Raw genomic sequence first — 10,485 nt, forward strand, 5'->3', positions numbered from 1 at the left:
AGGGGGGGGATATCGTGGAGCAGCGGCGGCCAACCAGATGGGAACGATGGCGGAAGACGAGATCAACCCAGAGGAACAGATCAATCAAGAGGGAAACAAAAAAAATATTGGATCATAAGGACGAGTTGCGGTGTCCAGAGACCTAAACCTAGGCTCTAATATCATATTAAGCTTCATGCACTAGCCAACGCAACCAAAAGTCCCAACTGATGGAAAGGGCTAGGCAATCCACATATACACTTCAACAATCCATGTGAGGTGAAGCCAAAGGAGCCATCCAAATGTGATCTCACGAAGGGCGACAAGGCTGTGTACTCATGGCGCCGGCTACAAAGCAATCTGAATGGACTAGTAAGACAAATAGATAAGGGAGAGCAAAGGAAGAGAATGGAAGTCTGGTATAAAGTGTGAAACAGAAAATAATCGGATATAGGGAGCAGACAGAATGCATCAGAACACAAGCCAAGTAGGAGCTTCCAGTGACATGTGCTTTCCTATCAAAAGGCTCACCTCCACCTTGTAAGATCTGTCTTTATTAAAACCTGCTAGCTCTGTAACATGTGCCCTATCTCCGATTTCTTTATCACATGGCTCCTCATACATGCTCATACCACCCTGGGTAGACATCTATTGTCAATATTCTATGGTAACCTAATTAGAGAAAAGAGTACATTTCCAACCATCCATAATTTTCAAAGGAAAATAACTGATCCCCCCACCCCCCACCCCCATATTTTGTGATTTCATTAGCTAAAAACTTAAAAAGGCACACACACAAAATATGCCTTAAGATAGTGTGATGAGCAGAGAACCTGGCAAGTACAGTTTACTCTTAGTACAGGACAGCTCAACATTCAAAAAATCAGCAATTATTCCTAGCGTAAGATTTGTGTATGCGGGGAAAAAAGTGGGGGCACGAAGAGTAACTAAACAGCACAGAAAAGATAAACACTGCCAAGTGAAGGGTACCATTTTTGTCCTGCCTTACTTGATTAGCATCCATAAACAGTAGTAACCTGATTGTATCTGCATTTCCCTTGTACGCAGCCCTGAATATGACAATCTGTTAGAGAAGATGCAGTTTTACAATGCACAAAAAAGCCAAATATCAAGATATGGATCAAGGATCCATCCTATTTGTGTCTTAGAGACAGAAGTCGAGTAGATGATAAATTAACTGATTCTTCAGGATGATAAATGAACCTAGTTACTGGTAACTGATATTGGTAACATCAAATAGTAAGCCTTCTTAACAATATCCCTACCCAGCACCTAACCAGGCAGCTATCAGTTACCAATATCCGGAACATTGAATATCTATTACCTACTAATAAAGCACGGAGTGCTTCTGTCCATTCACCGTCGTGCCATTTTACAAAAAACCCTCTCTGTTCTCTGTAAATTAACCCGCAACACATGTTTAAGTCACAGCCGAACCGTCTTTTTGCATTTTCTCACAAAACCCCCTGACGTCCAGGCAACAACCCACCGTCCATATTTAAGTCGGACGAATCGTTTTTTTTTTGTTTTAACAGAAAACCACTGACACTTCGGTTAATTAATCCGCAGCTTATCTTAAAACAAAATTATCCATATCTTTTAAACCGTAACTCCAATTTTAACATGTTATATATGAAATCTGATTAGAAAAATGTGTAGAATATAAATATGATATTATTTTTAGCTGTTAAATGATTCTAAAATATTATTTTTGGCGCAAACTTAATCTATAGTGCACGGTCCGTTTTTCTTTCGTACCGGCGGCGATCCGAGAGAGAGAGAGAGAGAGAGAGAGAGAGAGAGAGACGGCTTAGGACTGACCACATCCAAACGCGTTTTCATTGTGTGAGCACTGAGGCCACCGCCGGCAACACAAATGTGATGCCATGTGAAAATAAAGGGCGTGGACCTATTAGGGTCTTGAGTCATGGTTATTGGGTAGAGCGTGTGTTATTTTCTCTCCCGTTGCAACGCACGGGTTGCTCAGACCTCAATGCAACAAACCATTTTGCAGTAGCATTGTATCAGGTATTCATGGTGGCTATGTTACTTGGTATAAGGTAGGCAACAAATCTTGAAGTATCAAACAAATCATACAATATACACTTATGTTGTTGGTGGCAATGTTATGTGAAGCCAGGCAAACATGCATTTAAAAGGTAAGAAGTATTCTTCATATTCATGTACCAGTGCAAAGAGCTCCTCCCGTCATTGTCCAAAGCTTCAAAGTCCGCACCATACTTTGAGATGATGTGATGCAAGAATGTTGTTTGGCCATACTGAGCTGCAACATGGACTGCCTAACATAATGTTCCAAAGGAAGAATTGTAAAACACAAGATCTACTCACGCTACCAAAATTCAGACCTACAGTGCATGGACTTAGGATGACTAGCACCAAACTTATGAAAAAAAATTGATTTCCCAAGAAGCTGATGTGAAACTAAGCCGAAAGCTGCATGCTGCTAACAAAAGTACCCTATCAAGCCTCGGAAAATTTCCCAAGAAGTTTTTACTCTTTTTATAAGTACGCTGGTCGATTATCCAGTAGCAAAATTCTGTTTTCATAGCAAATTCCCATAGTAACTCTACGAGCAATAATGTTAGCTCAGGTCAACGAGTAACATATTTATCCAAATTACAGTGACATAATGAATTCACTAATGGCTGATCCCATCATATAACCAATGTAATATAATTACTTGCTAAACAGAGATAAGCTAACGATATATGTTATTATCTGCTTAAAAGTTCAAACACTACGAATTATACAGCTGAACTGTCTGATCAAACAATAACCAGCATGCGTTCTGCAACTTTCTATGGGCAAACACATCTTTCAAAAACCAACCTACAGCTTTTTGCACAGAGCTATCGGTTTTAAGCTCCTGACCAATCAGGCACTAAATCATACTCTATTTAGTGTCTGAATTACGAATGATCGGAAGGGAGCCGCGCATTTCTCAAAAACAAAATATCAGACACTAAATCCAACAACACTGCAAAATATCGAAAAAAGAGAATACAAATTCAGAACAAAAAAAAAACGATTGCATACCCGGTAGCCGTTCACATCGGCTGCCTCTAGCCTCGCGCCGTTCTCCAGCAGCACATCGGCCGTGGCCGTGGCCCCGCGCACCGCCGCCCAGTGCAGCGCTGTCTGCTGCGAATTGTCTTCTGCGTTCACGCCCCCTCCATGCTGCAAAAGAACAATCAACCACACGCGCACCCACGAATCCATCAGCAAGGAAGGTGGTCCAAAGCAGCGCCCGATTCGAGGCCGGCGAGTAGTATAAGTCGAACCTCGATGATGTAGAGCGCCACGTGGGGGTAGTTATTGAGCGCGGCCCACTGGAGAGCGTGATAGCCGTTGCCGTCGGGCGCGGCGAGCGACGAGCCGCCGCCGTCAAGCTCCACGAACCGCCGCAGTCGCTCCAGATCCCCGTACGCCGCAGCCGAGTAGACGTTCACCACGGGGTCCGGCTGCTTCTCCCCCTCCGCCGCCTTCCTGGCGCCGCCGTCGGTCACCACAACCTCGATCTCCGCGACGCGGGATGACGACGACATGGCGCGGGCGGAGGAGCTGAGGGGAAAGCCGGCTCACGACCTCAAGTCTTAGAGCATCTCCACTCGTTTGCCCCCAGCGCACCCGGCGAATGCAATGCGTTTTTGCATTTGCCCCACACGTCAAAAAAAACGTGTCTTTTTCACTGTCAAAAAAACGCCACAAGTTCGGCGATCACATCATAAGTCGGCAATCATCATGCCACAGTTCAGCGATCAAACATGCCCAAAAGTTTCATGATCAAAAGGAAGGAAGCAAGACACGGAGCGTATCAATAGACGGGCTCCTCTGACATGGGACTGGTTGTGGTCGGCGTGGACGCAGGCGTCAGCGTCGCTTCTGTGCTCGGCGTCGATGTGCTCGGCGTCGGCATGGCTTCTGTGCTCGGGCTGGTGGTCGGTGTCGGCACCGCTTCATCGATCGGGCTGGGCGTCGGCGTTGCTGTCGGCGTGGACGTTGGGGCGGTGGTCGGCGCCGGCCCGGGCATCTGGTTCAAGATGAGGCCGCGCTCCGCCAGGTACCACGCCTTGACCTACTCATCCATCATTGACATGTCTACCCCCAGCAAGAACACCAGGTCGGTGTTCCTCTTCTTCGCGGCGACGCTGGTCCTGAGAAGGTCGAGCTTCACGTCTTGCTTCGTCATCAACGCCGACCACCGCGCGTCGGATTTCTCCTCCCTCTTTATGGCGTTGTTCTTGGCGTCGACGATGCACTGCTCGATCGATGATTGTAGCCGCTCGGCCGCCGATGTCGCGTCCCTCGCCGTCTTGGCTCGTTTGTTGCCATCAGGGCTCCCATCCACTGGCCCCGGGGCGGGGCGCATCCAGCTTGCACGTCTCCTTGCCCTTGGTGAGGGTGAGCAGGACCTCCCTTCACTTCTCGCATGACTCGATGCGGGAGAACACATGAAGGAACTTGAACTCTTGGTCGTTGTTGTCCTGGCGATACATGTTAAACATCCGAACCATCTGCGCAGACGAAGAACAAGTGCGGCGACATACACGGCGAAAGAAAGTGAGCCGGCGGCTGCACATACCTGACCCTCGATGTTAGCGCCGCTTTTCGGGCGAGCCACGATCTCCTCGACGATCCCATGTCATTTTTTGCAGGCCTCCTAGATGATCGCCAAATGGTTCGACATGGCCTTGTCGCCGCACTCCATGTGGATGGTGGCAAAGTAGGGGTCGACCAGCTTGCGCTCATCGAACGCCGACTTGATGCGTCTCTAGTATGTGTCGACGTTCTGATTCGAGATGGTGATCGGGTCGATGCTGACGGTCTTCCATGCTTCGGCGAGGCACTCGTCTTCCTTGGACGTCCACTTGACGCGCGGCTCGCCCGGCCTGGCATTGATCGCCCGCTTCTTCTTTCTCCCTTTCCTCGCCGGCGCAGGCGCCGGCTCCATCTCCTCCTCCTCTTCCTCTTCCTCCTCCCCCTCCTCGGCATCGTCGAGCTCGTCGTCCATGTCAATGGCAGTGTCCATTGTTTCGTCTTACGCTTGGAAGTCGGGGTGGGAGGCGGCGACGACCGAGCCCCTCGTGATGATCTCGTCCATGTCGGCGTTGGGCGCGGGGAGTGCGCTGGTCGGGGTTCAGGCCGGGAGGGGAGGCACGTGGCGGCGCGCCTTGCGGGAAGGTAATGTTGGGGTTGAAACCACCATGTGTGTCATCGTCGGAGTAGCCAGGCGAGGGTGCTTACCCCTGAATGTATCCCATGCACCTGCACTTTGTGGTGCTACTGATGCACCGGATGCCATAGAATATATTTTTAAATCTAAAAAATCTAGCATGTTAACACAACATCAATGTATGATGTCACAAAATTTCGCATAAATATTGAAATATTTAGTAGGATACAAAAAATGACAATTTTGACATAAGTGTGATAATGGGCCAAATCTAAAGCCCAAATTATGTTATGTACTATTCGTTGTTGAATTTATCATTTTTTTTAGTTATGTTTTGAATTTTGACTTGAATTTTTGTGATAATCTACATTGATATTATGTGAGTGTGTTAATTTTTTTCAGAATTTTTTGAACATTTTAAAAGCATAATGTGAGTTCGGTGCACCGGTAGCACTACAAGCTCCGGTGCACCAAATATTTTCCTGCGTACTCCAGGGCGGCGGCGGCGACGCGGTGCTTTGTTGGCTCCCCCACGTAGCCTACAGGCAGTGGCTGGGCTGATTCATCATCCCTGCATGAGACGCCTCTACCTGCTCCGCCTCCTCGCCGCCGCTGACGCTGCCGTATCCCCGGCCTTCTTGACGTTGAGCCTGTTCCGCCGGTCGGTGGTGATAGCCTCCCGACACTGACTGTCCGCCCACCACTTGGCGTTGGACATGCCTGGTGGTTTTGCCATCGGCGCCCTCGGCTTCCTCTGCTTCGGCTGGGTGGAATTGACAGCGCCAGCAAGGCGAGGGTCCGAATACTTCTTCGACGGCATTGACGGTCGGATGGCGGGGCGCCGAAGGAGAATGGCGGGAGCAGCGGGGCAGAAGGGGGGCGCAATGAGGAAATGGAGGGAAAGGGGGAAACAACGGAAAAAGGCATGTCTATCCCTAACAGAGCGGGCCCACGCGCCTTTTCGCTTTGGTCGGCTCCCTCAGGCGCCCCTGGGGGGGCTGGGTTCGCGGGCTATTATTTCGGCCCAAACCGGCGATAAATAAGGACCTGGGGCGCAACTACGCCGAATTTTCGCCGTCGGCGCTAACAAAGGCGTCCTAAGGGCCTGTTGGGGTGCGAGTGGAGATGATCTTAGTCTTACCAACACATCAATGCGAGAGTCCACAGTGAAACAATTTTTTTAGTAAATTGCACAAAATCACCATTTTAAAGGCTAGGTTTGCAAAAAACACTACGTTACATTTTTGTTGCAAAAAATAATGTGTCTACTGTAATGTTTTTGCAGATAACACTGATCTGCGAATTTGCCTCCGTTGAGTGTGTTTATGACAGATGGGGCCCGTTAGTCAGGCTGGCATGGCACAAATTTCTCACACTGTTAAATTGAATCGTTTTGCTGGACATGGGGCCCGCTTGTTAGTGTAACATGCTCTATTGAGTATTTCATCGAGCAGCTTGCGTGCAACACACAAGTTGTTCTCATTGCACCCACCGCACTGGACCGTCTCCTTCCCCTCGCCGTCGACGTGCGCCTTGCGGCTGTCGTTGTAGTCCCTGCACATGACAAACCCCATGCCGCCGCAACCCGTGAGTCCGCGACTGCCCCTGGAGCAGGGCCTTGAGCTTTCCCTCCTTCTCCATCATCGTCACCTTGGCCGCGTCGCCGATGTGCTTGTCCCAGACAGCTGCAGCTCCTCCCAATAGTGGATTCGTCCCGCTCGATGACCTTCACGGCGGGGAAGGGCGGTGGCGCCGGTCGGGTGTAGCCATTGTCGTGCGTGCACGCCATCGATGGAGCCGAGTAGGGGCTTCACTGCTCTATGATGGAGTTGGCCTATGCCTCGGCCGGGAGCTGGGCGGGCTGTGGTGTCTGGTGCGTGCGAGTAGCAGCAACAGGGGCGTAGGTGTGTGCGAGCAACAGCAAGGGCGCATGTGCACTAGCAGAAGCAGTAGGGCCGCGGGTGCATGCGAGCAGCAACAGGTTCAGCTCCTGGTGGCGCTGCATGTGCAGGCGCTGGAGCTTGCAGTCATGGTTGGCGAGCCCATCTCCTAGCCCACTCCCATGAGCAACCTTGCGCAACCGACCCTCTCTAGCAACGACGTGCATGGAGAGCGTCCGCCGAGTACCAAGGGCAACAACGACCACGCCGGAGTAGCAGCATGACGGAGACGGATCTCACGGAATCCGGTGTCAGGTGGGACAGGTGAGGTGGGTCTGGCTGGATCCAGCATGCGGCACGACGGCAGCGGCGTTGGGAGCGCCGGAGAAGCGGTGGCGGTGCTGGGATGTTGGGAGATTTTTTTATGCAGTAAAGAGGAAGATAACATGAGCACGAACCATATTTTTCTTCCAATGACAGGTGGACCCCATACAGCCACACATGCTGGCAATGTTAACCAACCTCGCCATTACATGTGGGATGTTAAATGGTGACACGTCACCCTGACTAGCGGGCCTCATCTGTCATAAACACACTCAACAAAGGCAAAATCCGTCTATCAGTGTTATTTGCAAAAAGATTATGTTAGACACGGTGTTTTTTGCAACAAAAATGTAACATAGTGTTTTCTGCAAATCTAGCCTTCAAAGTGATGGTTTTGTGCAATTTATTTTTTTCAAAAAAAGATTCACAAGCTCATGAGAGCATCTTTTCCCTAAAATAGAGCACTCAAAAAATTATTTAGGGCATCAAAAGTGATTTTTAGGCACATAAAAAATTCAGTATATCTAACCGGCGAACATTCGCTAAGAGGGAGCTCCCAGCGAACGATCTTAAAGTCGTTTGATCGTGATCAAATGCATGGCATTTATTAGAAAAATTACACCGTAAACATGGCAATTTTCACTTCCGCAAATCTCACAAAAATGCATGGTAATTTAGTTATTTGGGCATGGCAACTCCGACATTCGCTGGCAATTCCTCTCGAGCGAACTTCACCGTATAAATGGGTCATTTTCTTCTCCAACAACTGTGCCAAAATAGGCACCGCTGCTCCAACAACAATGCTAAAATAGGGCACCCAAACACCCAAATTAAACTAGACTGTTGCAAATTCGTTCCAAACATCCAAACATTTGAACCTTTAAACAAGAAAACTTAAACATAATTTGAGTACTAGCATCCAAACTTAAGATAGTTCGACTACAAACATGCAAACTTAAACTACTAACAACTACTCGTCAATGAGATTGTCCTAGTGTAGCACCCCGGCTCAGGGAGACCGGAACGCCCCGTATTCCAGCCCAGAGATCGAGGTGAACTCTTCTGAAATACGACACTACTCAGCATAGAACAAATCAGCTCTTATTACAAAGAATACTGGTACAAGGGTCTGATGTTACAAAGGATCACATCAGCACGGCGACACTACACCTGCTACGGTAGCTCTATGCTAGCAGCGGGACAACTCGTAGCAGCGGAAAACTTCTAGCAGCGGAACCATGACGACGGTGGTGAACTCCACTCCACAGGGACTCTGGCTGGGACACGATCTAGCTCGCACAATCGGTAACCTGACAAGCAATCAATCAATCACGGCATCACCTGAAATATGGCATGACACGCCAGGTCAGCACATTGAATGTACTTGCAAGCTCACAACAACCAAAAGCATCAAGGCAAGACAACAACATAGCATTTAACAGGTTATTAATTAACAACTACTATGATACCAAAGCAACTACTTAACATGATATGAAATTACTACAATGTTGATAAACCAACATCCCAAATCTCAATAACCATCTCACTCTTGGCTATCCAGCCAAGCAATATACCATCTCGATCACCTCGTGATCCACCTGATCACCTCGTGATCAAAACATCCACATGATCACCTCGTGAGACCACATCACAACTGAATGATCATCCTCAAGATCATCTTCAACATCATCATCAGCATCCTGCCAAACTGTTACTACTCACAATATCAACATATAAATCACCTATAAGTCATTCCGTCATGTGAGTGTTGATTGAACGGTGTGGCCTAGTACGAACTTGTGCCCATGACCGAGGACACGACTATCGACAGATTAAACACACACTCTACAAAGGTTAGTACATTGTACCCACAGTACGGAACCCATGGCCTCGCACTCCCATTCGGGTGGACCAATGGCGTTCCGACAAAATCGATCTACCGCTGAGGGAGTCCTGGACTAAGGGGTCCTCGGGCGTCCGGCCTGTTATCTATGGGCCGGACTGATGGGCTGTGAAGATATGAACACCGAAGACTGTACCCATGTCCGGATGGGACTCTCCTTAGCATGGAAGGCAAGCTTGGCGAACAACTATGAAGATTCCATATTATGTAACTCTGACGCCCTCGATTTGACCGTACACTAATCATACACGCAAATGTGTACGATCAAGGTCAAGGACTCACGGGAAGATATCACAACACAACTCTAGACACAATTTAAAATAACACAAGCTTTATATTACAAGCTAGGGGCCTCGAGGGCTCGAATACATAAGCTTGAATACACAAGAGTCAGCGGAAGCAACAATATCTGAGTACAGACATGAGTTAAACAAGGTTGCCTTAAGAAGGCTAGCACAAAAGCAACAACGATCGAAAAGGCAAGGCCTCCTGCCTGGGAGCCTCCTAACTACTCCAAGTCATCAGCGGCCGTCACGTAGTAGTAGTCACCCTCGGGGTAGCAGTAGTCATCAGTGGCGTCGTCTGGCTCCTGGGATCCGTCATCTGGTCGCAACAATCGGGTATGGGGGGGAAATAAGTAGCAAAGCAACAGTGAGTACTCATCCAAAGTACTCGCAAGACTTACATTAGATCTAAACTAAGTATGCATCTGTATCAAAGGAATGGGTTGTATCTGTGGACTAAACTGCAGAATGCCAGAAGGGAAGGGGAAAGCCTAGCCTATCAAAGACTAGCATCTTCTGGAAACCACCATCTTGCAGCAACAGGAGGGAGTAGAGTAGCATAAAGTAAAGTAGTAGAAGTGTTATCAACCTCGGCAAGAGATCCTTTCTCGACTCCCTGCGAGAAAGCAATCCCAGAGCCACTATCCAAGTGTCAACGCATTCCAATTCTCATCACATCCAGTTCTCATCACAAGTATCCAATTCTAGTTGTATCGATCGGGATACAACTCCAAGTGTCCGTTACTGTAGGACAGGCTATCAATAGATGTTTTCTTCCCTGCAGGGGTGCACCAACTTACCCACCACGCTCGATTAACTCCGGTCGGGCACACTTTCCTGGGTCATGCCCGGCCTCGGCCAAACAATACGCCGCAACCCGACCTAGGCTTAATAGAGAGG

At 48.6% G+C, this 10,485-nt stretch overlaps 1 protein-coding gene across 2 annotated transcripts; it reads right to left on the reverse strand.

Annotated features, from left to right (window-relative positions):
• Positions 1-13: 13 nt before the first annotated feature.
• On the reverse strand, positions 14-3,662 carry LOC125530870 (probable protein S-acyltransferase 23). 2 transcript variants are annotated; one of them, XM_048695285.1, is made up of 4 exons: positions 3,303-3,662; positions 3,058-3,198; positions 2,188-2,300; positions 14-1,049 (listed from the first exon to the last, which is right to left on the reverse strand). In XM_048695285.1, the coding sequence occupies exons 1-4, from the start codon at positions 3,564-3,566 to the stop codon at positions 863-865; spliced, it is 705 nt and encodes a 234-aa protein (XP_048551242.1). In that variant the 5' UTR covers positions 3,567-3,662; the 3' UTR covers positions 14-862. The 2 variants fall into 2 exon arrangements, with proteins under 2 accessions (XP_048551242.1, XP_048551243.1); XM_048695286.1 differs by having other exon boundaries at positions 873-1,049; positions 2,188-2,296.
• Between the last annotated feature and the right edge of the window lie 6,823 nt (positions 3,663-10,485).

The sequence above is a fragment of the Triticum urartu genome, unplaced genomic scaffold, assembly GCF_003073215.2.
Source record: "Triticum urartu cultivar G1812 unplaced genomic scaffold, Tu2.1 TuUngrouped_contig_6618, whole genome shotgun sequence".
NCBI lineage: Eukaryota > Viridiplantae > Streptophyta > Magnoliopsida > Poales > Poaceae > Triticum > Triticum urartu.

Excerpts from the sequence above, each read along its gene's own strand:
- LOC125530870 (XM_048695285.1), bottom strand. The coding sequence starts at position 3,566 with ATGTCGTCGTCATCCCGCGTCGCGGAGATCGAGGTTGTGGTGACCGAC. Across the intron at positions 3,199-3,302 it reads TGGCGCTCTACATCATCGAG|CATGGAGGGGGCGTGAACGC; the intron begins GTTCGACTTATA and ends GTTCTTTTGCAG. Across the intron at positions 1,050-2,187 it reads GGGAGGAGCTCTTTGCACTG|GGCTGCGTACAAGGGAAATG; the intron begins GTACATGAATAT and ends TGTCATATTCAG.